Source organism: Bos taurus, chromosome 3 (genome assembly GCF_002263795.3).
Source record: "Bos taurus isolate L1 Dominette 01449 registration number 42190680 breed Hereford chromosome 3, ARS-UCD2.0, whole genome shotgun sequence".
In the NCBI taxonomy this organism is placed as follows: domain Eukaryota; kingdom Metazoa; phylum Chordata; class Mammalia; order Artiodactyla; family Bovidae; genus Bos; species Bos taurus.
The window spans coordinates 33,193,185-33,218,137 of record NC_037330.1 but is presented as its reverse complement, the minus strand read 5'-3'; the positions used below and the strand labels follow the sequence as shown (position 1 = coordinate 33,218,137).

Below are 24,953 nucleotides of genomic sequence, written 5' to 3'. Positions count from 1 at the left end.
GAGCTGGGCTCGGCTCGGCTCCGCGGAGGAACGCAGAACTCGGCCGCCTGGGCCCTGCAGCTAGCCCGGTCGGCCCGGAGCCGCGCCCCGCCCACCCCGCCCCGCGGAGGGCGCGCCCGAGCGAGGCGGGGCCGGGAGGAAAAGGCGCCAGCGGAGTGGCGTCTGCTGCCAACGCCGGAGGGAGACGGAGAACCCTCGGAGCCGCAACCCACCGGCGTGGAGGCAACCCCCGTCCCTAGGCCACCTCTCGCTCGCCCCCTGCTGCGGGCCAAGGCCAGCGCCCCGCCCAGAGATGGGTAAACGCGTGGATGGCGTGGCTCCCAACGCCGCCAGATCGCAGGAGCCCGGCGCCGGGGCGCTGCGCTGAGGCTCCCTCTCGGTGCAGCCCAGGAAGCCTGCAGGTGTCCTTGGCTGCTCGGCCGCCACCCGGGAGACTCCTTCACCAGTGCCCAGAGCTCTGTTCCCTGGAGCTGCCCCGCCCCCCAAGCTCGGCGCCGCGCAGGACGCCCCGTCTGAGGCCCCCCCGCCCCGGCACGGCCCCCGCAGCGCCCAGCCCAGCGCAGCTCCCCGCCGCTGTCGAGCCGCGGACGCAGGACCAGAGGCTCGCTCCAGCGGGCGCGCTTGTTTTCCTTCTGCCGCCTCACCCTGCGCAGCACCCGCCTGTCTGAAAGCCGCGTTCCGCCCCGCCCGCCATCCGTGTCCTGCGCTGGATTTATGAATGGGGGGAAGAGGCCACATGCCGCCGCCGCCGCCGCCTCTTGTTGACCGCACGCAGCCCGGGCCCGCGGAGCTCCGGCTACCGTGAGAACGCCGGCCCGGCCCCGGCAGCCGCTCCCAGGACTTGTTGCTGCTGCGCTGCCGCCGCCGCTGCGGCGGGGAAGCCGGCTGCTCCGGGGCTCGGCGCGGACTGGGAGCAGGAGGGTGGCCCGTGTGGGTGTGAGCGCGCGCACTGCCCGGACCCTCGCAGTGCGCCTGGACAGTGCACTTCCCCGTCTTTTGGGAGGTGAAAGGGGGGCGTGTCCCGGGCCTCTAGCGTCTGAGTGCCTCGGGTCCTAGCGGGGGGAACGTGTGTGTGCTTGCCCTGCTTCCCCGGGCGCCTCGCTTGGGTCCTCGGCTCTCCTTTTCCCCTCCTGACTCCCTCCCCGGCGCTGCCAGCCCAAACCCCAACCACCTGTGCACCCGAGAAATCAACTCCTCTCGCTCCGTGCCCCGGGGGACAGGCAGGGGCAGGGCCACGCCGCAGAGGGGGCCGCCGCCGCCTCCTGCCTCCTCGTCTCCTTCCCCTCCCCCGTCTGACGCTGCCTCCTCGGGAAGGGTGTTTGGAGGGCAGCGGCCGCCCCAAGCCGAAGCCCCGCAGCGCTTCTTATGATCAGCTCGGTGTGTGTCTCCTCCTACCGCGGGCGCAAGTCGGGGAACAAGCCTCCGTCCAAAACATGTCTGAAGGAGGAGATGGCCAAGGGCGAGGCGTCGGAGAAGATCATCATCAACGTGGGCGGCACGCGACATGAGACCTACCGCAGCACCCTGCGCACCCTACCGGGCACCCGCCTCGCCTGGCTGGCTGATCCCGACGGCGGGGGCCGGCCCGAGTCCGATGGCGGTGGTGCAGGCAGCAGCTGCGGCGGGGGCTGTGAGTTCTTCTTCGACCGGCACCCGGGCGTCTTTGCTTACGTGCTCAACTACTACCGCACGGGCAAGCTGCACTGCCCCGCCGACGTATGCGGCCCCCTCTTTGAGGAGGAGCTCACCTTCTGGGGCATCGACGAGACCGACGTGGAGCCCTGCTGCTGGATGACCTACCGGCAGCACCGCGACGCCGAGGAGGCGCTCGACATCTTCGAGAGCCCGGACGGAGGCGGTGGGGGTGCGGGGCCCGGCGACGAGGCCGGCGACGACGAGCGGGAGCTGGCATTGCAGCGCCTGGGGCCCCACGAAGGAGGCGCGGGCCCTGGCGCGGGGCCCGGGGGCTGCCGCGGCTGGCAGCCCCGCATGTGGGCGCTCTTCGAGGATCCCTACTCCTCACGGGCGGCCAGGGTGAGTGGCAGGAGCCTGGGTCTCCTCTCGACAGAGACTGACTGACTTGACCACCACCTCCTTCCCAAATTACCTTACTTTACATGGGGCCCTGTGGAAATTATACCTTTACCCCACATCGCGCCCCCTGCACGCTTCAGGAGAGAGCACCCACCTGACTTACTACTTGGACCTAATCCAGCTCCTACTTTAAGGCATCCCCCCTCGCAGCGAGTAGACAACCCATAGCTGCGCTCTTGCTTTTCCACCCCCTCCTTCCTGCTCAGGCGGCCTCTCTACATCTACCCCCAATTCCTCTGAAGAACAGAGTCCTGGAGAGCTGGAATGAAGCCTTGAGCTGGGGTCAGGCAGAATTTGGGGCGATGGGAGGGAAACTAGGGTGTAAGTGGCCGATCTGGTAGGTCGTGGGGTTTGTTCCTTCCTTGTGTCCCATCTCATAGAAACCCTCCCAGCAGCTCAGTGTGCTAAGAACTGTGAGTTCTAGAGAAGGGGCCTCAGGCTTCAGCTCTTTAGCCATAATAGGCAGAACTGGGACCAGAACACCAGGTTTGGGAGAGTCCTTCTTTTTCCCAAGAAGAAGCAAGCAGGAAGAGCAAGATAAGTCAAGATGCCTGCCCCAAGCTATGCCCCTGAGGCTTTCTGGACACCAGAGTTGTCCTGGCCTCTGCTGGGATGAAGGGAGAGTCAGACAGAAAGAGCCTAAGGTTCTGGGCCCTTCGGCTCCTACAGCCAGTGGCCAGCCACAGGCTGCCTGGTGATGATCCCAGATTTGTTGCTGCTGCTTTCTTCATGCTGCAGCACAAATTGGCTTCCCAGAAAGCCCTGGTTCAGGTTACTGCTTGAAATAGGTGACGGGGATGGATGGGGGGGTAGGAGGAAGTGTAGGTTGATTTAGGCAGGATCTGGTCCCTTCCCACCACCCCCTCCTCAAGTCAATCCACTTTTCCTTAATCCTTTTAGGTGGAATGGGGTGGTGGAGAGGTAGGCTTAAGCATCTTTAAAAAAATAAAACCTGAAGGATGGCTTTAGATTCTCTAAAAAAGAGAACCCTGTACCTTAGTGTCTTATCTCAAGCCTGGCTGGGGTCTATCTGGGAGACTGAAGACCAACGTGATGCATTGGATCTGGGTGTGGGGACGCTCTCCTGCGTCGGAAGCTGGTAGTTACCTCTGGCATCCCAAGTTGTCACATTAATGAGTCTCAGAGCTCTGCTGCCTTCCTCAGCACCTCTGGTGCTGGGCCTCAACCCAGTCATGGAAGGAAAAGTTCCACTCCCCCCACCCCCAGGAGAGAGCAGGAGATTGGGAAATGGGGCTGCAGGGAGGGGCCATGCTGGCATAAATGCATCTCCTGTATCTAAGAGGAGGGAGGAGCAGAGGGGTCAGCAGCTGAGGCACACGTCCTCGGGCAACCTCTGGAAGGCAGGGACTGGTTTCAGGACTGACAGCAAAGTTAGGGTGCCACCTCTGCTTCTTCCCCTGCAGCCCTGAGACCCGCTCAGAAGGTGAGGGCTCAGTGAGGCCCTGGCAGGCTATGAACCCCATGGGCTTCTCTTGCAGTCCTCCAGCCCTGCTGGTGTACGCTTTCAGCTGTGTGCATGGTGAGAGGGGTGGGGAGGGGGCTGAGACAAGTGCAGATCCTTTTGGTTCTTTCAAAGTTGGCAATAGAGGGAGGAGGAGGCTGATTTAAGTTGGTGGAGTTGGGGAAAGAGAGAGTGCCAGGGAAGCAGGAATGAGATGAGATGCTTAGGGGCCCTGTTTCTGAACATTCTGGGGTCTCTGAAGACTTTTTGCCTACTGGGTTTCCTCTTCCTTGGATTCCAAGGGGCTGTACCATCAGTGCACTTATTTTGTCCTTAACTCACTGCCAAGTGGCCCAGCCGGGGCTCTGTGAGTAAGCTCAGAGCCTGGTTAGCCTCTAGAAGTCCTCCATGAGGCCAAGATATTAATGCTTGGCCCTTTTGATGTATCAATAGAATCACAGCAGCCAGGGCAGTCCACTTGAGGTCGGAAATTTTGGGCTGGGCTGGGTAACCCACTTAACAAAGAAACCAGGATTCAGAGGTGTTAAGTGTTTTGTCACAGACACTTAACTAATAAATAATAGAACCAGCAAACCACCCCACGCAGCCTGCCTTCTGGTTGTTAACACTGATGTGCAGGGCTGTATGGAGCTCATGCCAGAAGGGGCTCGTTTCCTACAGAGGAACACAAGCCAAGGCAAGCCTTCAGCTGTTCCTGGGACACACAAGTGAGAGTACAAAAGTTTAAAAAATTAACTGATAGCAACTGCCATTTATTGAGCACTCCATGCAGGTACTTTGCATTAATCCTCCCAGTAAACTACCAGCAGAGGTATTAATATTATCCTTATTTAATAGACTGAGGCTGTGAGAGGGCAGACAACTTCTCTAGGGTCACGCAGCTCGAGAGCGGTGGGCTGGGACTCAAAGTCAGGGCCCCCTTCCTCAGATGATCACATGCTCTTGTTATCATGCTTTTGAGGTGGCTCATTTCGTACTCTGGTCTGGGAGGTGTTCCAAGGTTCTGTACCTGCTGTGGATGACATCAGAAAACGCAGGGGCAGATGGGGACGTCAGAAGGGACACTGACTCAGTTACGCTTCCAGGCCTGAGGTACAGGGTTTCTGGGGCTGTGTTCTTCTGTGAGCTCTATTTACCCCAGGCCAGTAACACGCCCCCCACCCCACAGTGCTGTCCCCTGGGTCTGTGTGCATACCTTCCCTCCCTCAGGCCTCTTCTGCTGCCTCCCTCATCCCTGGACGGGGGCTTCCAGGGCCAGTAAGGGTAGAGGAGCCTCCCACTGACCCCGGGCATCTCTCCGCACACAGCAGCTGGTCATTTGAGTAGCGCGTTATGACAGAAGCAAAACAGATACAAACGGAAAATAAACTGAGATGATTATGGGAGGCTGTTGCCTAGCTACTGGCCTGGCCCACAGAGCCATCTCCTTTGGGCTCGCCCCACTCTCTTCGCTGCGTCTGGGCCCATGGGTGGCTGCTGCTGTGGTTCTGTTCCCATAGCCTGACCTGGGAGCTAGCGCAAGGGGCGGGCTTGTCTTAGCCCCATCTGCCCACTGCCTGCGATCTAGGCAGAGGGAGGGCTCAGCAATGGTGAGGGTGGTTTTCCAGACTGCAGGGGACCAGTTAGGGTTTGGGCAGCATCCAGAGTTCTAGAATCGGGCCTTCCTCCTTTTCTGACGGCTGACACGAGGCCTGATGGATGGGACCCTGGGCTGCTCACCTCCCTTATCCCTGTTCCCAGAGGTCCCCAGGGCTGATCTGGCTTAAGTCCAGTCATTGGCCCTCTTAAGGATGATAGTCCTCCTTTGGGTAAATCAGTACCTGTTTTGAGATTTCTCATGATGTTTCCCTTCTGAGTAGAGGAGGTTATCCCACAGGATCCCACTGCAGCCAGAGCTGAGGTTTCACATCGCCTAGGCATCCACTATGTGTCAGGTGCTGGCACCTGGGCCTTTTTCTGATATCTGACCCATGTGAGGCAGGGAGTATTAACTTTAGCTTACAGAGAAGGAAATGGAGACCACAGGGGCTTGTTGAAGGTCACGTAGCTGGGGGTAGAACTAGGATCTAAGCCCAGATCTTGGGCATCCCTGTGTGTGCTTGTCTGCTGCCTCTGCCACCTCCTGGGGCTCTGCTTGGAGAGGACCTCTGACTTCAGGAGGTTCTCTGCTGTCCTCCCATCCCTTCCTTCACTTATCCCTCTGAATTAAAGCCCCCATCTCCTTGCTCCCTAGAGTTGCTCACACCTGAGCTTGCTTGCTCTTTCTTTCCCTCACTGTGGGGCTTTTATAGGACAAAAAGAAAGAAGGCTTGGTTGAGAGAGGAGACCAGGTTTTCTGTGGCCTGGGCAGAGGAATGAAACCAAGGCCTTCTAGGAAGGAAATGCAGAGTTTGCTTCCTGCTCACCTTTTCTGAAGGCCCTGGCTTCTCCTGCCTGGATGTTGCCTGGTACCAGCCACTTGGTGGGCATGACAGGCTTCTAAGTGAGGCCAGGGCTTGAGTTCCCCATGCCCTCTGGGTGAGAAAGGGCTAGGAACCTGAGTAGGAGGCTGGGTGCCCTGGCTTCCAGAGCACCCTTGGGAGGACAGTGCCAGCATGCCCCAGGGCAGCCCCTCTGCCTCCTTCCCAGGAGCAGGAGCTGTGTCAGGCCAGGGCCTGCCTCCCACCCTCACACCTGTCTCTGCCCTTAGGCAGCCTCCCAGGCTCCTCCCAGGCTTGTTTTCTGTTTTCCTCTCTTGTTCTGAACAGACCAACATTTGTCTCTGAACATCTTGTCTCTGGATGATGAGGTGTTTCTGTTTGTCACCGTTTGGGGTGGGGTGTAAGGTGGGGGAAGGGATAAAATAAACTTGGGCTATTTTGGAGAGTTGGGGGAGGAGCAGGCATGAACAGAGTCAGGCAGCCGGGCCTTAGGAACCAGGAGCCCCCAGGCCCCTCACCTCTGCCCGTGGTCAGTGTTGACCTGGGATGCTGGCACCGGGGTATGCATGCCACCTTTGTTTCTGGGCAGCCAGCCTGCCTCAACCTGACCCAGCTCCCTGTTGGGGTATTCCTCCAGCTGGGTGAGGTTACCTGCCCCTGGCAGGGATCCCCATCAGGCAGCAGGCTTGGCCCACCTTGGAGAGCCACAGGGTCTGAGAGCCCAGGTGCCAGGAGGGATTCCTGGGTGCCCCTTGTCACCTCTCCTCATGACAGGCTCCTTAGGACCAGGAGAGGGAGCAGGCAGGCACCTTGGCTTCAGTCATTCAGAAAGCATTTATTGAGCGTGTACTACATCCCAGATACCAGGGTGGCTTTTATAGAGACGAGTTAAAGGTGGTCTCTACTCCTGAAGAGAGCCAGGTCAGGTGGAGTAGGTGGCAGCTAGAGAAAATTGAGTGACAGGAAATGGTAAAGATAATACACATATATCATGAGAGGGGCCACAGTAGTCTTAAAAAATGAAGTTCAATAGGAGGTGAGGTAAAAAATGAAGTTCAATAGGAGAAGCCACACATCCCACCACTGTGTGGGATTTATTTCTTTAGGAGTGGGGTTGGTATGCAGGGAAGTTTCAACGAGGAAATATTAATAGAAGTTAAACCGGGTAGGCCCTGCATGATAATGACTTAGCTCCCTTAAATAATTTTTAGAAGGAAGCAGGTTATAAATAAATATATAAATAAATATTCAATGCGGGTAGTGCTTAAGCATGCAGAGTTAGGGAAGAAGGGAATTTCCTGGCCAGGGACCAGCCAGAGCAGAGATAGGGCAGCATGGGACAGAAAGTCTTCAGGGGCAGGGACGTTCTGGTGGATGGGCAAGAGCCTGGAGTCACATTTGTCTGAATAAGTTCTTGGCCAGTGATCTGAGCTGGACTGAATTCCTTCTGGTGCTGGGACTTACCAGCTCTGGGCAGCTCAGTAGCCCTGAGTGCCCCCCAAGTGCTGACTTGGCAGAGGGTGGGCATGGTAGAGGCGGGTTCTGACACTGGAACCAGAGGGCCCTGGCTCAGGACAGGAAGGCCCAGGGCAGCCTATGAAGGGAGAGGAGCAGGGGGTCTTTGGCTGGGGCCTGGGCATCACAGTACAGGCCCTCACCCAGGAGCCCAGGGACATCTCAAAGACGCCTTGCCTGGCAGACTCCCTCTCCATTCCTGCCTCTGAGCCCCCAGGGCTGCCCACAGCCTTTCCAGTGCTGCCTGGGCACCAGGATCTCGCTTCCCCAGAAGGCTCAGCTCCACATCCATCCCCTCAGATCTTCCTCTGCAAGTGTCTTTGGCTGTGTTCTCAAATTCTCTTCTCCTACACTTCATCCTTAATATAGGTTTTTGGGCATGAGTCTTCTTATGTTTATCTGTCCATCTGTCTCCTTGGCCCTTCCTTCTTGGGCTCCCCTCCCCTGCTCCTGCTGATTGTAGTCAGCTCCCAATGACTGGTGTCTGTCACCTCCTCCCCACCCCCACCCCAACCCAGCCTGTGCCAGATTTCTGAGCCACTCTAGGCTCTGTGCTAAGTTTTACAAATATCATTTCTTTTAATCCTCGAAACAGCCCTATTAGAGAGGTACTTCTCTTAGCCATTCAGTATGCTGTAGCCTCAGGGCCTTTGCACTTACTGTTCCTGCTGCCTCTGGAGTTCTGCTGGGTCTTCATCTAACTTGCTCCCTCACTTCTTCAGGTCTCTGCTTCCATGTCACCTTGGCACTGAGGCCTTGCCTGACCACCCTATTTGAAATAGCTACCCCACCCTCTCACTTCTTAACCTCCTTTCTCTTTATTTTTCTCCCTAACACTGATACCATCTGACATACTATATTTTACTTGTTTATTTGTTGACAGTCTGAAGGGCAAGGTGTTTTGCTTCCTGCTGTTCCACAGCACCCAGAATAGTGTCTGGCACATAGTAGGTACTCAATTTTTCATTTTATGAACAAAGATCCTAAGGCTCAGAGAGATCAAGAAGCTTGCCCAAGGCCTCCTGGGCTGTAACTGCAGAGCCAACTTGCACCCAAAAGTGTGTGACTTTACATAGTGTGTGTCCTGCATTGCCAAGGACAGTTGTGCAATGAGCTCGGTGAAGGACACTGGTCACAGGGGTGGCCCACCAGCTGAAACAGTTGGGCGTCAGGGAACAGATGGGTCCCCAACAGGATACAGCTGGCCAGTGTGAGGGGCCCAGGAGAGCAGGAAGCTTGAAGGAGCAGGGTGCTCCTTCACAGAGGCTAGGACCCTCCTGTCCAGGGCGGATTGAACCTCCTGCATCCTCCCACCTTGCAGGAGAGGGGCTGCTGCTGGCCAGACCAGTTCACACGGGTGGCTTTCCACCTGGACAGTTTTAATTTCCAGCAAAATCCATGCCCTCTGTCCCCAGGCAATGGAAAGAAGGGACAACTTTGGCCATGGGAACCAGGCAAGTCGCTTGTCCCCAGGCCTCAAGTTTCGTCATCTGTACAACAGCAGAAAGGACGTTGAGTTCAGTGACCTTCTAAATCTCACTTCTGAAAAGCAAAGACTTTGTGATAGTTTGGGTTCCAGATCCAGCTCGTCCTCAGAAGCTGCAAGGGGGTGTCCGCAGAGGCCCCCCTGCCCCGCCTCAGCTCTGTTGCCATTTACTGAGGCCTCACTGTGTGCCAGGCGCGTACTGTGTCGAGGCTCACGCAGTCCTGCAGGAACACCACTAGGGAACTAGCGCCATCCCACGGTGCAGAGAGGGACCGAGCGGCGTGGCAGGATGGGGCACCTGGGGCTCCTTGGCTCTTTTTTGCCTTCAGTCTCAGCTCCCTGAGACCATCCAGCCCTGTGTGGGGCAGAGGCCGATGGGCAGTGCTCTGAGGAGCCCCGCCAGCTGGCAGAATGGCCCAGGCTGGATAGGAGGCTCAAGTGTGAGGCCTTGACCTCTAAGTTGGGTAGTGCAGCTGCCTCCTCCCTGGTCCCTTTAATGTCCCAATCGAGTTGTGAGAATGGAACTTCCCTGGTGGTCCAGTGGTTAAGACTCTGTGCTTCCAGTGCAGGGGGAGTGGGTTCAATCCCTGGTCTGGGAACTAAGATCCCACATGCTGTGCAGTGCGAGCAAGAAAAACAGAAAAATCACAGACCAAAAAAAGAGTTGTGAGAAAGACAGCTGTATCCTTGCCACCAAAGGGCAAAGGCTGGGTGAAAGTAGGGCCACCACTTACAGCATAATTTGGCTTGGGGAATAATTTAGAGGAGAGAGGAATAATTTGGGCCCTGAAGGGGAACCTGTATCCCCAGGACCCAATATGGGGCAACCTGCCAGAGCACAGGCCACTGCATCCATCAGGGCTCGGCCTCAGCTCTGCCTGTCTCCTCAGGGAGGGAGTGCTTTCTGGGACCAGCCTAGAGGGGCCACACGAGAGACTGAGGCCCCATGTAGGTTTCATCAAGGAGGATTGTCCCACCTTTGGTCAAAGGGGCCAAGAGGAAAGATCTGTGAGTCAGGGGACCCAGCCTCAGTTTAATCCTCAACAAGTCCTTTTCCCTGTCTTGTGCCTCTGTTGGCCCTGAGAGGTGGGCACATGTGGTTCCCCTTTCTCTGTCCTCATTCTGAGAGAGGAGCAGGGAGGGGTGGAAGTAAGTAGATGGGATGGTTCAGTGTTTTTTTAAAATAATGAGTGCACAGTGCAGGAATTGAGGGTGGCTGGCACCCGCTGGGCCTGCTGCAGAAGGAGCCCATGGGACAGAGTTGAGGAAGGCACCTTGGCTCTGCAGGTGGGAGAGTGTCCCGGCGCCACAGCACCCTTCTTCCCCCCCCACCCCCGCCACCCACCACCCTGCTCCCTGCACCCTCTGCTCCGTCCCTTGGCAGCTTTTCGTGAACTTGTTTATCCAAATTGCTAATTAACTTCATGTTGGGCTCCCAGGTGGGCCAACTCTCCTGGCTAACATTTCCTTCTGAGAGTGCAAGCTTCTGCTTCCCAGACTTCCTGGCAGAGCTGGGATATGCTGACCCCACCCCTCACCCCAGCCTCCTCTGCTTGGGAGAGCAGTGCCAGGGCTCGGGGTTCCTGGTATCACCATGGCCACTGGATATGTGCCTCCACCAGCTCATCTCTGGACGGCCTTGGAACACCTATGGGCTGGAGCTATTTGCCTAATGCCCATGTCAGCCGAATTGTCTTGACAGCCCATTCCTCATGGGAAGAAAAATGAAACCAGACAGGGAACTTCAAATTCACCTTCATGGAGAGAAGCAGGCAGAAGAAGCTACAGACAGAGTTGTCAAGTGGGAAAGCACGTCTGTAGTCTGCTAATCTGCTTCTCCTAACTTACTGTATCTGATCAACCTGTCCATGCTCAAGTGTAAATAAGTCTTAGTTTAGTGTCTGGTGTCTGTCCCAAGTCAAAGATATATTTTCCTACGGGTGAAATTATCAGTCATCAGAGAGCTGGCTGGGAGAAGTATTGATAATTCGGATATGACTTTCCTGGGTTTATGAATTGACCCTGCCCGGAAGCTGTGAAAAGAAAGTAAATGGTGCTGAGTTCAAATCTGGTTTCCATCCCTTTAAGGCTGTGTGACCTTAGACAAGTATATAACCTCTCTGATCCTCAGCTCCTCCTTTGGAAAATGGGATAATGGGGCCTACCTCATAGGGAAGGCTGAAGGTGATAACACAGAATGCCCAAGTGTGTGAGACAGAGTATAGAGAACTAATGAATGTTCATCCCCAAAGTTCCCTTCTCCGACTCACTTCTGCTCCAGAAATCCTTGGAGGCACCATTTCTTGCTTCATTTTCCCAGCTCATGAGCTTACACGTGCTCAGTTGTGTCCAACTCGTTGTGACTCTGTGGACTGTAGACCACCAGGCTCCTCTGTGGAATTTTCCAGGCAAGAATCCTGGAGCAGGTTGTCATTTCCTACTTCAGGGGATCTTCCTGACCCAGGATCCAACCCATGTCTCTTACATCTTCTGCATCGGCAGGAGGATTCTTTAACACTAGAGCCCCCTGGAGAGCGCCATTCCCCCTATATTCCCCCTTGGTGTTTTGCGGTACTAAGAACAAGGTATGTCTGCCCACACCTGCAGACTCTCAGGGAGGAAAGCATCTCTGGGGAGCATCATTAGATAGGGGGCAATGCCATGGCCAGGTGGAAATCGGAGTGGGGTGGGCATTGGGGTTTGCCAGGTGGTCATGGGGCACAGTCTTCCCTCATGTATCTTATTTAAGCTCAGCCCTCTGCTCAGGGACCAAACCCACCTCCACCCTCCCAGCAGGACAGGCTACAGCAGGGGGCATGGACCCCAGCAACCAGTACCCTGACAGTGGTGAATGATGTCACATGAATAACAAATGAAGTCTCCGTAATTGGTGTTATTACACATGCATTTCATCTCCATTCATAATGATTGGACACTTAAACCCAGCCGTTCCTCTGCTGAGTGCCGCTGTCATCATTCTAGCTACGATTTCGGCAGCTGTCTAGATCGGCTGTTGCTACACTCTGATCCCAGTGGGTGCAGTTTATTTTTTATTGGCGCTTAGTGTCTCAGGAAATGTCAGTTCTTGAGAAGGGCGTGCGTGCATACGTGCGTGCTCAGTCGTGTCCAACTGTTTGCAACCCTATGGACCATAGCCCGCCAGACTCCATCCATGGGATTCTCCAGGCAAGAATACTGGAGGGGGTTGCCATGCTCTCCTCCAGGGGACCTTCCCAATTCAGGGATCTAACCTGCATCTCTTGCGGCTTCTGCATTGCAGGCAGATTCTTTACTGTTGAGCCACCAGGGAAGCCTCTTAAGAAGGGACAGAGTCGATATTCTGCACAGACTACCCTGTCTCCTGCCCTGGAGCAGGCTGTCTTCCTTCTCACCGTCTGGGCAGTCAGCTGGGACATTCTAGGGTGAGAGGCTGGCCAGAGGGGCTATGACAGGGCTTGAAGATGTGGGTCACAGTCAGAGCTTAATAGGTAGAAGGCCAGCTCCTTGCCTCTAGGTACTCCTTAATGCAGTGGCTCTCTTAACTTAGTGTGTATCAGAATTACTGGGAAGGATTGTTGAAACATTATTAGATCCTCCCCCCAGCATTTGTCATTCAGTAGGTTTGAGTGGGGCCTGAGACTTGGCATTTCTGACTGGTTTCAATTGATGCTGATGCTGATGCTCCTGGTCCAGGCCCTCACTTTGAGGACCACTGCCTTAAAGTCTAGTTACTCAAGTTGCAGTCTGTGGACAAGCAGCCTCACCTGAGAGCCTGTTAGAAATGCAGAAGCCCAGGCTCTGCCCCAGACCTCCTGAATCAGAGTGGCATTTTAACAAGGTTCCCAGATGGCGTATATAGCCATTCCAATTTGAGAAGCTCAGAGCACGACAGGGTTAGAGGTGGGCAGAGGTAGGCAGTAGGCAGGATGGGGCAGCTATAGATCTCTGTTCAGCTCCTTCCAGCCAAGAGCAGCCTCTAACTTCTATGCACCTAACAAGGACTGGGAAGTACTGCCTTAGCAAGCACATGGATAAAGGGCTTCCCTGGTGGCCCAGACAGTAAAGAATATGCCTGCAATGCAGGAGACCCGGGTTCGATCTCTGGCTTGGGAAGATCTCCTGGAGAGGGAATGGCTACCCACTCCGCTATTCTTGCCTGGTGAATTCCATGGGCAGAGGATCCTGGCAGGCTATAGTCCATGGGGTTGCAGAGTTGGACAGGGCTGAGCAACTCACAACACACGGATGAAGACCCTCCAGGGAGGGAATTCCAGCCCCTCACTGTGCACCTTAATCCCACCTCTCACCACCTGACAGACTGCATGGTGACCTATGGCCCCTCCCTCCATGGGCAGAGGGCCCTGTCCCCGCTGGGCGCATCCATTCCTGACACAGCTGCCCTCACTCTCCTCCCCGCCCATAGGTGGTGGCCTTCGCCTCTCTCTTCTTCATCCTGGTGTCCATCACCACCTTCTGCCTGGAGACCCACGAGGCTTTCAACATCGACCGCAACGTGACGGAGATTCACCGGGTGGGGAATACTACCAGCGTGCGCTTCCGGCGGGAGGTGGAGACGGAGCCCATCCTGACCTACATCGAGGGCGTGTGCGTGCTGTGGTTCACGCTGGAATTCCTGGTGCGCATCGTGTGCTGCCCGGACACGCTGGACTTCGTCAAGAACCTGCTCAACATCATCGACTTCGTGGCCATCCTGCCCTTCTACCTGGAGGTGGGACTGAGTGGCTTGTCATCCAAGGCGGCCCGCGACGTGCTGGGCTTCTTGCGCGTGGTGCGCTTCGTGCGCATCCTACGCATCTTCAAGCTCACACGCCACTTTGTGGGGCTGCGCGTGCTGGGCCACACCCTGCGCGCCAGCACCAACGAGTTCCTGCTGCTCATCATCTTCCTGGCCCTGGGCGTGCTTATCTTCGCCACCATGATCTACTACGCGGAGCGCATCGGCGCTAGGCCCTCCGACCCGCGGGGCAATGACCACACCGACTTCAAGAACATCCCCATCGGCTTCTGGTGGGCCGTCGTCACCATGACAACACTGGGCTACGGGGACATGTACCCCAAGACATGGTCCGGCATGCTGGTGGGGGCGCTGTGTGCACTGGCCGGCGTGCTCACCATTGCCATGCCCGTACCTGTCATTGTCAACAACTTTGGCATGTACTACTCTCTGGCCATGGCCAAGCAGAAGCTGCCCAAGAAACGGAAGAAGCATGTACCTCGGCCGCCCCAGCTGGAGTCGCCCATTTACTGCAAGTCACAGGAGACCTCGCCCAGGGACAGCACCTACAGTGATGCCAGCCCCCCTGCCCCAGAAGAGGGTGTGGTTGAGAGGAAACGGGCAGGTGAGGAAAGCCACCTCTCCCCTAGTGGCCAGGGGAGCTCCCGACTGAAACTCAGGCATTGGAGTTTGGGGTTGTGCTCTGGTTGCACTGGCTACCGTATATAAAAGGCATGCCTTTAGGAGGGCACAGTATTGAGGCTGAATCTCCATTTTCTGATCGCTTCCTGAACATCAGGCTCTGTAGAATGAGTATCCCACGAAATTTAGGTTGTTATGGGCAGTGCATGGGGCTGTAAATGAGAAGCCTGGGTTTCTAATCCTGTCTTGGCCAGTGTGCTGTGTGCCCCCGGGCCAGTCATTCACCCTCTCTGGGTATAAATGCCTCACCTGTAAAACAGAAATGCTATCAATATCTTATTTCCAAGACTTGGACAAGCCCCAAATGAATGACGGATATGAAAGTACTTTGAGAAGTTAAACCCACTTTACAAATATCAGGCACTGTCATTATTAGCTGGAGAGGAGGGCAGCTGTTCTCCTGAGGAGCATCAACACATGAATCATTTCTTTCCAAACGTTCGAGTCTGGTGTCTCTTGGCCTAATAAATGTGATAACGTAATGGCTGTGGGAGGCTGCCTTCTGTTTGGCACAAGCTAGATTGAATCCTGGGCCTGGGGTTTAACATGGATGCAAGGGAACCAAGAGGGAGCAGCCCAGACAATATTGGGAGAGAGGAAAGGAAAGGGAAAAAACTGGTAGCTGCAAGGTGGAATAACCAGACCTGAGGGTCTGAATCATGCTATCCAAGGATGGGAAAGGCCAGCTCAGGAAAGCTTGCTTCTACCTGAGTCAAGAGGTGAAAGGAAATTTGCTTCATCCACAGCAACACAGAGTTATGTTGGAGAGTGGGAACCCAATTGTTAGGTATGGGATGAGCTCCTAAGAGAGGTATGAGATTCCTAGTATGGGGGGTCCATTGGATGCCAGGCCAGTGGGGAGCTGCTCATAAGACAGCAGCTCCCTCCTGGCATGGCTCTGGGGATAAAGTAGGACTTGTCCTTGTGGGGAGGTGCCTGGCTCAGAATATTCACCTGTGGCCTGTTGGTGGGGGCCCATCCTACATGCCGGGGTCATTCAAGGGCATGGGTCTTTCAAAGACCTTGATGGAACCCTTTAGGCTCCCCTTCTCTCCCCCTCCAAAATGGTACCTTTTTCCCAGATTCCTGAACAGAAATCTCCCAGACAGTACCCCAGGGAATTTCAGTTCTACCCTGAGGTCCATTCAGGGCTCAGAGGGTAAGTTATATCACAATGTACAAGTCCCTGGGCTTCTGCCATGCACACTTCACCTGTGGCACCATGACCTGTGCCTTAGCCTGACCCTAACTCCTCGGTCACAGTAAGGGCATTCCTGGTCCCTGCCTTCAGACCAACTGGCCACCCCCCTTCTCCAGACCTAGGGACTCAGCTTTGCCTGTGATGTTGCCTGTCCAGTGGAGCAGGGGTCGGGACTAAGAGCATACACCAGTGGGAGCAGAATTGGAGCCTCTTCCCCTCAGGGTGGGGGTGGGAGTGTCTTCCCCCAGACACAAGTTAGCCCGTGAGACAAAGGGCTCTGAATCCTTCGGGCATCAACTCTGGCTTGGAATGCCTGGTGACTAAGAGTAAGTGCCTTCAGGTGGCCCAGGAAGACAGCTGTGGAAGCCACTCTGTAAGTTTAACCCCATCAAGCCAGACACTCTCCCAGGGAATGCATACTCATCCAAGTGTCAGCCTGAGCCAAACCCAAGGAGGCAGCAGACTCTACTGCCTGCCTTGGGCTGATCTCACAGGGCCAACTTGGGGAGTCTCTGCTTTTGGGGTATCTGTGGCTCCATCTCCAGCCAAGACTGAGAGGAAAGCCAGCATCCCACTCTTTGTCCCCAGGAGTAGGCCCGCCCCCTGGTTCTGGCAGCACTCTCCCTGTGGGTTGGGTAAGTGATGCTCTAGGTCAGGGATCAGCCCTCCTGCAGCCTCCTTTTTGTCTGCCCCTTTAGATTCCAAGCAGAATGGCGATGCCAATGCGGTGCTGTCGGACGAGGAGGGAGCCGGCCTCACCCAGCCCCTGGCCTCCGCCCCCACCCCTGAGGAGCGCAGGGCCCTGCGCCGCTCCGGCACCCGAGACAGAAACAAGAAGGCAGCTGCCTGCTTCCTGCTCAGCGCTGGGGACTATGCCTGCGCCGATGGTAGTGTCCGCAAAGGTATGGCTCCCCAGGCCGGGCAGGGGGGGAGCCCCCATGGAGCTGAGTCTCCCCAGTGTCCCCCACGGAGCTTGAGGTCCCCTCCTCCTCTGAGGCCGTGGCCACCATCTCCTCTGCCTTGGACGCACCCTCGCTTTTAGGATGGGTCCCCTGATGTTCTAGTCCATGGATTAGAAAGGCCCGTGACATCCCCAGAAGGTACACAGAGCCCCCCTACCTGCCAGGTGCCCTCTGGAAAGACAAGTGCTGGAGGGTGAGGGGACCACAGATCAGGGCTCCTGCCTGCTCCTTCCGATTGATCACTTTCCTTTCCTCTGGTTCCTGCTGTGACCTTTAGGCCTGACTCCAAAGTGTCATTGCTAGCCTTCCCCTAGGCCTCCCTTAAACACAGCTCAGGCTTCCTCAGTAAGTAGTCCCAGGAGACTCCCAGGAGTCTCAGGAGTCAGGGTGAGAATGGAGTTCTCTTGTGAGGTCTTCAGAGAGCCTGACATAGGCCCTACCTCCTCTGTCCTACACTGGGGGTCCTGCAGCCCAGCTGTGCAAGCCCCTGGGATGTGACTGTCCCTTCCAGGTAGAGCCAGAAGGTGACCAGGGGCTGGGAGTGGGCAGGGAGAGGGGGTATGTTCTGAGGCATGTTCTGAAGGATTTAGAGAGTTCAAGGGAAAGCTGAAATTCCATCCACAGTGGAGCTAGGGGATTCCTGGCCTGACCAAGTGGGACTGAAATGATTAGGGAAGGTGGAGCTCCATGATGACTGAGGACCAGGGCTCTCAAGCCCTAGTGTTCCTTCTACCCAGTCCCCATCACTTTTTTGTCTTTTCTGCCCTGTCCTTGTCATCTAACCTCTCTTAAAAGCCTGCCTAGTTTCGGGATAAACCCCAATTCTCACCCCAAAACAGCTGGGTATAGGCTGCTTCTTAACTCGTCTTCTTTCAGTCCAACCCCTTTCCCCCGCTACTTCCCACCATCCCCAGATTCCAAACCAAAACAAGGTCAAGTGAGGCAGGGACAGTAGCTGCTGTAGGAATAGCCTGTGATTTCTCTGTCCCCACAAGGATGTCCCTTGGCCTGCCCAGCCCAGGAAATGTCCAGGGATACCTTCCCAGGCCCTTTCCTTGGCCTGCTCATCACCACTGTCCCCAGGGCACCCTGACCCTAACCAAGCCCTGAGAGCTGTGTGTCCAGTTTTGCTGGACATGTGCCCTGTTGGGTGGCAGAAGCAGGAGCAGCAATCTGGAACCTGGATGTGGCCCAGCTAAATTTAGAGCTTTAAATGGATGGTGCTCAGACTACTTACACACTCTCCTGTGCTCCTCTGGTCACCCTTGGCCTCTGCCTAGCCCAGTCCTTGGGCTCTGGGTGTGCCTGTCCCTCCTGCCCTCCCCCTACACCCCAAACACACTGAGGCTTCTCCTGTGTCCTAGTTCAGACCTGGAGCCTTGTTCTGGCTGGAGAATGCTAAGTGGTTAGCATGGAAGGTGGGGTGGCAGGGACCCCACCCCCCATGGAGGACTTGAGCAAACAGAACCAAATCCTGAGCATCCCTGTGTTCATCCAGTGTGGTGAAAGACTCAGTGGAAGTTTCGGTGTGGAGGAGGAGGCTGTGAGGGTGCAAGTCAGAGGAGAGACCCTGAGGTCCTGGGGAGCAGGTCCCGTCTGAGAAGGAGCCCGTGTGTGAGCATGCGTGGGGCTGGGGAGTCTGTGTCCCACCACCGTATCTCTCTGGGTGCTTGTGGGGCCTGGCTGCTCTAGTTTCAAGATGCCTCCACACTGCTTCTTGGCAACAAGCATGTAGCTCAGCCAATTAGAGTGACCTTCGAGAGGGAACAGGTGGGTTGCTGGGAAACAGGCCCTGCTAAGGAAGCGTGGCAGTTAGCATCGCCAAACTCCCAGTGTGCATTCGGCAACTTTACCCATGCCAGACCACGCCGCACTTCTCTGCGCTTGGGCTACATTCAGGTCCAGGAGGGAGTAGGCCCAGGACTCCTCCATCCACCAGCACAGACAGCAATGAGACCTATGTGACAGAGTATGAACTCCCTGGGAGGAAAGCGGTGCGTGATCATTAGGGTTTCTTAGGGTTGAGAAAGAAGGGTCCTGAGGGCTGCAGGGTCTTTGTACAGCTGGAGGGAAACTTACCTGGGGATGATGACAAAGCAAAGGGCAGCCGAGGATGGGGCCCTGGGGTCCATCTGGAGACCAGAGAGAGCCAGGAAGCCTTTCCCAGCTGAAGCAGACCTCTGCAGCCAGCCCTGGGGCTGCCTGCCCCGCTGAGTCCCCGGAACACGGATCCCATGGAGCGTCTCAGGCGAGGAGCTGTGCCCCCCTGACCCATGTGCCTTTTCTTCACCAAGGCTGTGGAAAGTCCCGGAGCCTAAACAACATAGCGGGAGCGGCTGGAACCAGTCTGGGTCTGTCTCCACTGGCATCGCGATACAGCTCACCCTACCCTCCGAGAAAACCCCTGCTCGCCCACCCCTTCCACCCGCTCACCAGCCCACCCCCTGGACACTCGGCCTCGTAGCTGCACCCTCAGCTCTCCCTGACCCTGGGCACCCGCACACAAACAGGCACACACATGCCTCCAGCCTCGTCCCTCCTGTGTCTTCGGGAATCAAACAGGATACGGGAGAATTGAGGCCCCCGAGCCTCCCGTCCACAGCACCCAGCTCCCTAAAAGGTTCAGCCCTGGAGCCTGAGAGCGAGGGGAGATTACTTCTAGGCCTCCTACCCCACTCACTCCCATTCTCAGCTGAAGGTGCCGTCACCCCTAGGACTCTGTAACTGTGTCTCTGGGCCTTGCCTCCCTCTCAGGCTCCCACCTAAATCACAGCAAATGCACCCCCATCCCTCAGGGCCTTCAACAAGTAACCGAACAGCTTGCAGTTGAACATCTCTGTCTGTCTGTCTGTCCATCCCACACCCAGAGCAACCAGGAATAAGCTGTCCCCTGGGGCGTGGGGCGCAGGCAGGGGTTCCCAAGTTGGAGCCCCAGGATAGGTGGCCTAGATGCAGGGATGTCCCCCTCTCGGTGGACCCCAGCCTCGGAGCCAGCCTCCCATCTGTGCCCCACCCCCCCGAGCTGCGGCATCGCTGGCCACGCGGCTTCCCCTGCTTCCTCTACAGTTCTCCTTCCTCTCCTGCTCCCTCCAGCTCCCAGTCCTGCCTCTGAGTCACCTGCCACTCCCACCCAGCCTCTGCGCTCTATATCGCTGCCAGAACCGGAGACTCATCTAATTTCTATAATTAAGTGTATTCATTTACTTAACGAGCCCAGGAGCACAACAGGTTTGTGAGTCACAGAGTGAGCAGGGGTGCACCCCGGGCAGGGGCAGCTGAGGGGAAGTGCAGGGACAGGAGCCATCCTGCCCCCACCCACTGCCTCCCGCAGGGGCACGCGGCCACGCCCAGGGCCCCTCCTCAGGGCAGGCCCCCAGCACACCAGCCAGGCTCGCTGGGACCACACTTCAGCCAAGACATTTCCTGTTTCACCTGATGGGAATTAGACCTGACAGCAGAGCTGGGCGCCTGGCAATTTTTAGAGCCAGATTATGCAACTTTGTGGAGGGAATGACTAAGTAAGGCCCATGTCTGCCCCTTCCAGAATGGGCAGAGATAGGCACCGCCAGACAGCATTCAGGGACTCGGCAGGAGGCGGGGGACTCTGGAAGCCGCCCCAGAAGGTGAACTGGGCACAAAGGTCAGACCATTTCATGGGATTGCAGGGGATAATGAAGAAGAGCATATTCTAGAAACATTCCCATTTCAGTCAGTGCCTTCTTCAGCCTTGGACAGACACAGGAAATTCTCTTCAAGGTGGGTCCTGGGCTCTCCCCGCCCTGCTGTGGTCTGTGGGGCTGGCGTTCTGTTTGCTCTCGGGAGGAAGAGAAGAAGAGCTGAGAAGATACAGGACCATTCATGCCACTGCCCCTCAGAAAGGGACACAGACAGGCAAGCCCTGGGGAGCAGGACAGAGAGCAGGGCACCTTCTACCCTTTCAGTCCCGTCTGAGAGCCCAGCTTCTCTTCCAGTAGGATGGTTTAGGTCCTGCCCCCTCTGGGCTCCCCGGTGCTGGGGTCCTGACTCCAACATGGACACTGTGAGTGAGGTGACCGGCGTAGCATGGGCACTACAGCTATTTCCTCCTCTCACTTGCCTTTCTGGTTCAGGGAACTGAGGCGGCTATTTCTGTGGCAGCCCTCAAGTTGTCAGGAGCCCAAGTTTCCACGGCACCCACCGCCTCCTTCCCTCTTCCCTCCCACAGGAACGGGCATGCTCATGGCACCCCCATGGTGGGCACAGATGTCCCTGGGCGACATGATGCAGGAGTGCCAGCCTGGGGCCCCTTGAGCCTTGAGGGGGCTGGGTGGGCTCCCACACACCCCTCCTGGCTCTCTGGCTTCTGTAGGGCTGACACAGGATTGAGCCAACAGTAACGCTGAGTAGGCTGCCCGCCCCAGCTCCCTCCCAGGGTCCTGGGAAAGGACAGAGCAAGTATACAGGGCCCCACAGTACTCTAGGCCCTGCCTGGGAAGGTGGCCCTCTTCACAGGCCTCAGGCTTGCCCAGGCCCTGGGCCTCCCCGTTTTAGGAGAAAGCTCTGTCTTCCGCCCACAGTCTGAGAGCACAGTTTGCTTTCCCTTGCCTCTGGATCTGGGCTTGTACCCATTACTTTGGCTTCTAACCATCTTCCCCTTCATCTGTGACCCAGCCCCTCCCTGCAGAGCAGGGGAAGCAGGCCAGGCAGGAGTTGCTACCTTTCCTGTTTGTACTAGTTGCTGCTGACAACTGTGGAGACCAGTCCTCAGCCCTCAGGGCTTCTGAGAGGGGAAGCTGTGAGCTGGAGCCAGAGGGGAGGGTGCATGGGAGTCAGAGGAGAAGCTGTGCAACAGCCCTGGCTCCCTTTCCGCAGAGCTTCCTCGGGGCAGGGCCTTGTCTGCCCTGGCCAGAGAGTATCACCTCCCCAAGTCCCTGCCCCCACTGCAGCCTCCTGCCTGCCCTACCTGTGCTCCCACTAGGAAGGCAGGGGAAGGCAAGGCACAGGCCCCTGCTGTCCAAGGCTGAGAAGGAGATGTCTGGAAGGGCTCACTGAGGTGTTGGGTTTCCTGCCTCCTCTCCTGAGCGGGGCACATTCGTCCTCCCTGAGCTTCCTCTTCAGCACTCACCCTGCAGCTGCTGGGACTCTCTTCCTGGCAGACTGAGGAAAGGAGCTGGGCCTGACATGGCAGCACACTCAGGAGCCTTCCTCACCAGCCCCTGGGACAGTGGACTAGACTAGGTGGTGACAGCAGATGGAACTGTGTTGGGGGGGCGGAGCACAGGCTGGGCAGGCGATGGCCTGTGGGCTGAGAGCCCCGGCAGGAACTTCCCTTGCTGCCTCCATGCCAGGCTGCAGAGCTGTGATCCCTCTCCCCACCACACTGCAGCTTTGGGGACCTAAGGGCTCCTGGTTCCTGGAGCTCATTACCCGACAGGCATGGAGCTGAGCTGTGACATCACCTATGGGTCACTGTGGCCCAGCACTGGGTTGGCAGAAGGACGATGAAGGGCTCACCCTTTCCTTCCTGTCCCTGCTTTCTGGTTTCTTAACTCCAGGCCCCATGCCTTGCATCTCTGGCCTACTCCTCAGCCCACAGCGTGTGGGTCAGCAGCTGCCTTCCTTCTAATATCTCATTCTTCGTTTCTCCCTTTCTTTTGCTGAACTCCTTACCTCTCAAGAAGGCAATGTTGAGCCGAAAGCGTGCGTCCCAGTGTCTCACACCTGTGCTCTTTAAACACAGAGACCTGCCAAGACGCCCTCTCGTCCAACTATGCCCAGGCCGAAGTCCTCACCCTCTCTTAAAGCGGCACCAACGTGAGAGAGACAGGCAGACAGACAGAAAGCCAGAGGCTTAGGGCAACTCTGGAACCCAGGCAAGAATCTTTCGCTGGGAAAGACTCATATCCTTGATTGCACAGGACTGATGGAAACCTCCCACGTGACCCTCGGGCCCAGAGCCATCGGGTCTGATGTTCTTGTTCTGTTGTACATTGAAGAGATATATATGCACATATAGTATCTATATTCATACATACTATACTATTGTGTGTAGTGCACGTGCTCTTGGTGGTCTGTCTTCTTCGTTAGGCTGTGTCTCCCCAAATCTTTGCCCGACCCCACCCCCTTTCCCTTCACTGATTCTTTGTTTCTGCCGAATGTGTATGTGGAATATCCCAGGAAAAATACACCTGGGAACTGCCAGTCCAGCTGGGTGGTCCCAGGCTAGACTCTCCCTCTTGGGAGCATTTCCCCTGTGGGCCAGAGGCTGGTGGAAGGCCAGATTGCTCCCTGGGGTCAATGCTCCACTGGCCTCACCCCACCCCAGATTGGGGCTCTACCTCCCACCCCACGCCCCAGTTGTTGGGGGACTTCCCAGGGCTCTTCTGCAGCTTCTTCCACTCCTTTCTCCACCTTCCCTGTGTCCTTGACTGAGGGGGTGTTTTGTCTTTTTTTATTTCTGGTTTTTTGTTCTGTCTCCTTCGTCCGTTTGTTTTCCAAAGATGCTGCTGGGCAGACGGGCAGGGAAGGGGTCTGTCTGCCCATCTGGCTCAGGGGTCTGAGAAGGGGAAGCCGCGGGCGAGCGGAGACCAGTTGCAATACTGTACTTCCTGGCTGGTGGCCAGAGGATGCGTGCAATAGCCGAGGCCAGGTGCCCCCCTTCGACCTTGGCCTCTGCCCCTGCCTCAGCCCTCCCTCCCCACTCCCAGCCCGCCCTGCCCCTCCCTAATGTTGGTTGTCCTTTTCTAAAGCTGTCCCCTCGTGCGTCTGAGGCATGCCTAGGCTGGGCCCTACCGCCCTGTCTGCATGCCTGTGACTGTCATGCCGTGCTCAAGCCCCAATAAAGACATCTGGAGCGTTCTGCTGTGCCTGTTGTGTGACTGCCTCTGTCTCTCCTTTCTGTGTCTGTGGGGATCTCCCTGGCTGTCCCCCCCCCAGCATTTTAGAAATGCATACTCCTAACCCCACCCCCACCAGGAATCACCAGTGGAGCCCAGCTGCATTTAGAACCAGACATGAATGCTTAAGATGAAGAGTGATTCTGGCCGAGGTCCCGCCGAGAGGACTAACCTGGGACCTGGGCTCCTGGGCAGTGATCTCCACTGCTGCCCCCACCCCCACCCCCCACCATAACGTGGAAGAAGAGACTTGTTCATTTCAGCGGTTCCACTGTATTCCTCCTTGTTTTGCAGGGGGCTTCCTCTCTTCCCTGAAATTGCACCAATTCTGTGTGGGCCAAGGCCCAGGGGATGCCGGAGTTGTTGCAATGACTGGATGGCTGATGAACTGAGGCCGACAAGGGCCTGGGGCCACAACTGAGACTGCTGAGGGCTGGGAAGTGAACAGTCCTGGGCCCAGATAGGAGGTGGGGGTGGTAGGGAATGCTCAGATGTCATCTCTACCCTAGACCCTCCTACAGTCACACAGGGGCTTGGCTTCAGGGCTGTGCCCCCTGAGGCGCTCAGAAGGCCCACAGCCAACTGATGCTCAGCTGTCACCCTCTGGAAATTACTGATAATTACTGAAGAAGGGCCCAGTGTTTTTGTTTTGCACAGGGCTCTGAATTATGTAGCCTGGGCACGCGTTTGCTCTCCTTACTCGAGTCAGTGGGCAGATGGGGGACCTCAGTTCAGCTGCCACTTCCCAGCTGGGTAAGGTGGGGCAATTCACTGAACCTGTTTCCCTGCCTGTAGAATGGGTGTAATGATAGCACCTATCTCAGAGCCAGTGAATGTGAAGGCCTGACCCAGGGTCATCTGTCCAGGAAAGGACAAGAGCTCACGAGGGAGCAGGGTGAGGGGAGGGAAGGGGAGAAGCAAAGGGAAGCCTGTTCCTGAAGCAGTCAGGCTGGGAGCCTGGGCCAGCAGAGGTGAGGCAATGGCAGGCAGCCAGTTGTCAATTAAAGATAAAACCTCTCCTCCAGCAGTGGAGGGCAAGCCAGGGCTGTACTGCCCCCCCCACCCCCCCAGACAGGAGAAAGCCATTTGCAGCCAGGCTCGCCTCAGAGAAGCTTGGCTGGGCGATAATGGAATGGGATGCGCTGCTGGTTCCATAATGATATTACGCATCAGGGCCCACATCCAAAATGGTGTTTGGTTTTTTATTGTTGTTGTTTGGGTTTTTTTTTTTTTTTTGGTTGATCAGTGTGGAACCATTTCATGGTCAGGGGCTGAGAATCCAGCAAGCAGCCCAAGGGTACGCAGTGCCAACAGAGCCTGAGTGGACCCAAGGAGATGCCTTTCGAGTCCCCAGCAACACCCTCAGACTCCTGAAGGGAGAGGGACAGTGTACAGGAGAGCAGAGTTCAGTTAGAAGCAGGGACCACCCCACTTCCCCACCTCATGGATAGCAGACAATGCTGTTAAGGAAGCAATGGCT

The 24,953-nt window shown here is 56.5% G+C and overlaps 1 protein-coding gene across 3 annotated transcripts; it reads left to right on the top strand.

Moving 5' to 3' along the window:
* The first annotated feature begins 331 nt into the window (after positions 1-331).
* On the top strand, positions 332-23,436 carry KCNC4 (potassium voltage-gated channel subfamily C member 4). 3 transcript variants are annotated; one of them, XM_059884818.1, is made up of 4 exons: positions 332-2,034; positions 13,422-14,358; positions 16,335-16,538; positions 22,256-23,436. In XM_059884818.1, exons 1-4 carry the CDS (start codon positions 1,366-1,368, stop codon positions 22,309-22,311), a joined length of 1,866 nt encoding a protein of 621 aa, XP_059740801.1. In that variant the 5' UTR covers positions 332-1,365; the 3' UTR covers positions 22,312-23,436. The 3 variants fall into 3 exon arrangements, with proteins under 3 accessions (XP_059740801.1, XP_005204226.1, NP_001179709.1); XM_005204169.5 differs by having other exon boundaries at positions 18,893-23,436; NM_001192780.3 differs by having other exon boundaries at positions 1,278-2,034; positions 22,318-23,435.
* The last annotated feature ends 1,517 nt before the right edge of the window (positions 23,437-24,953 follow it).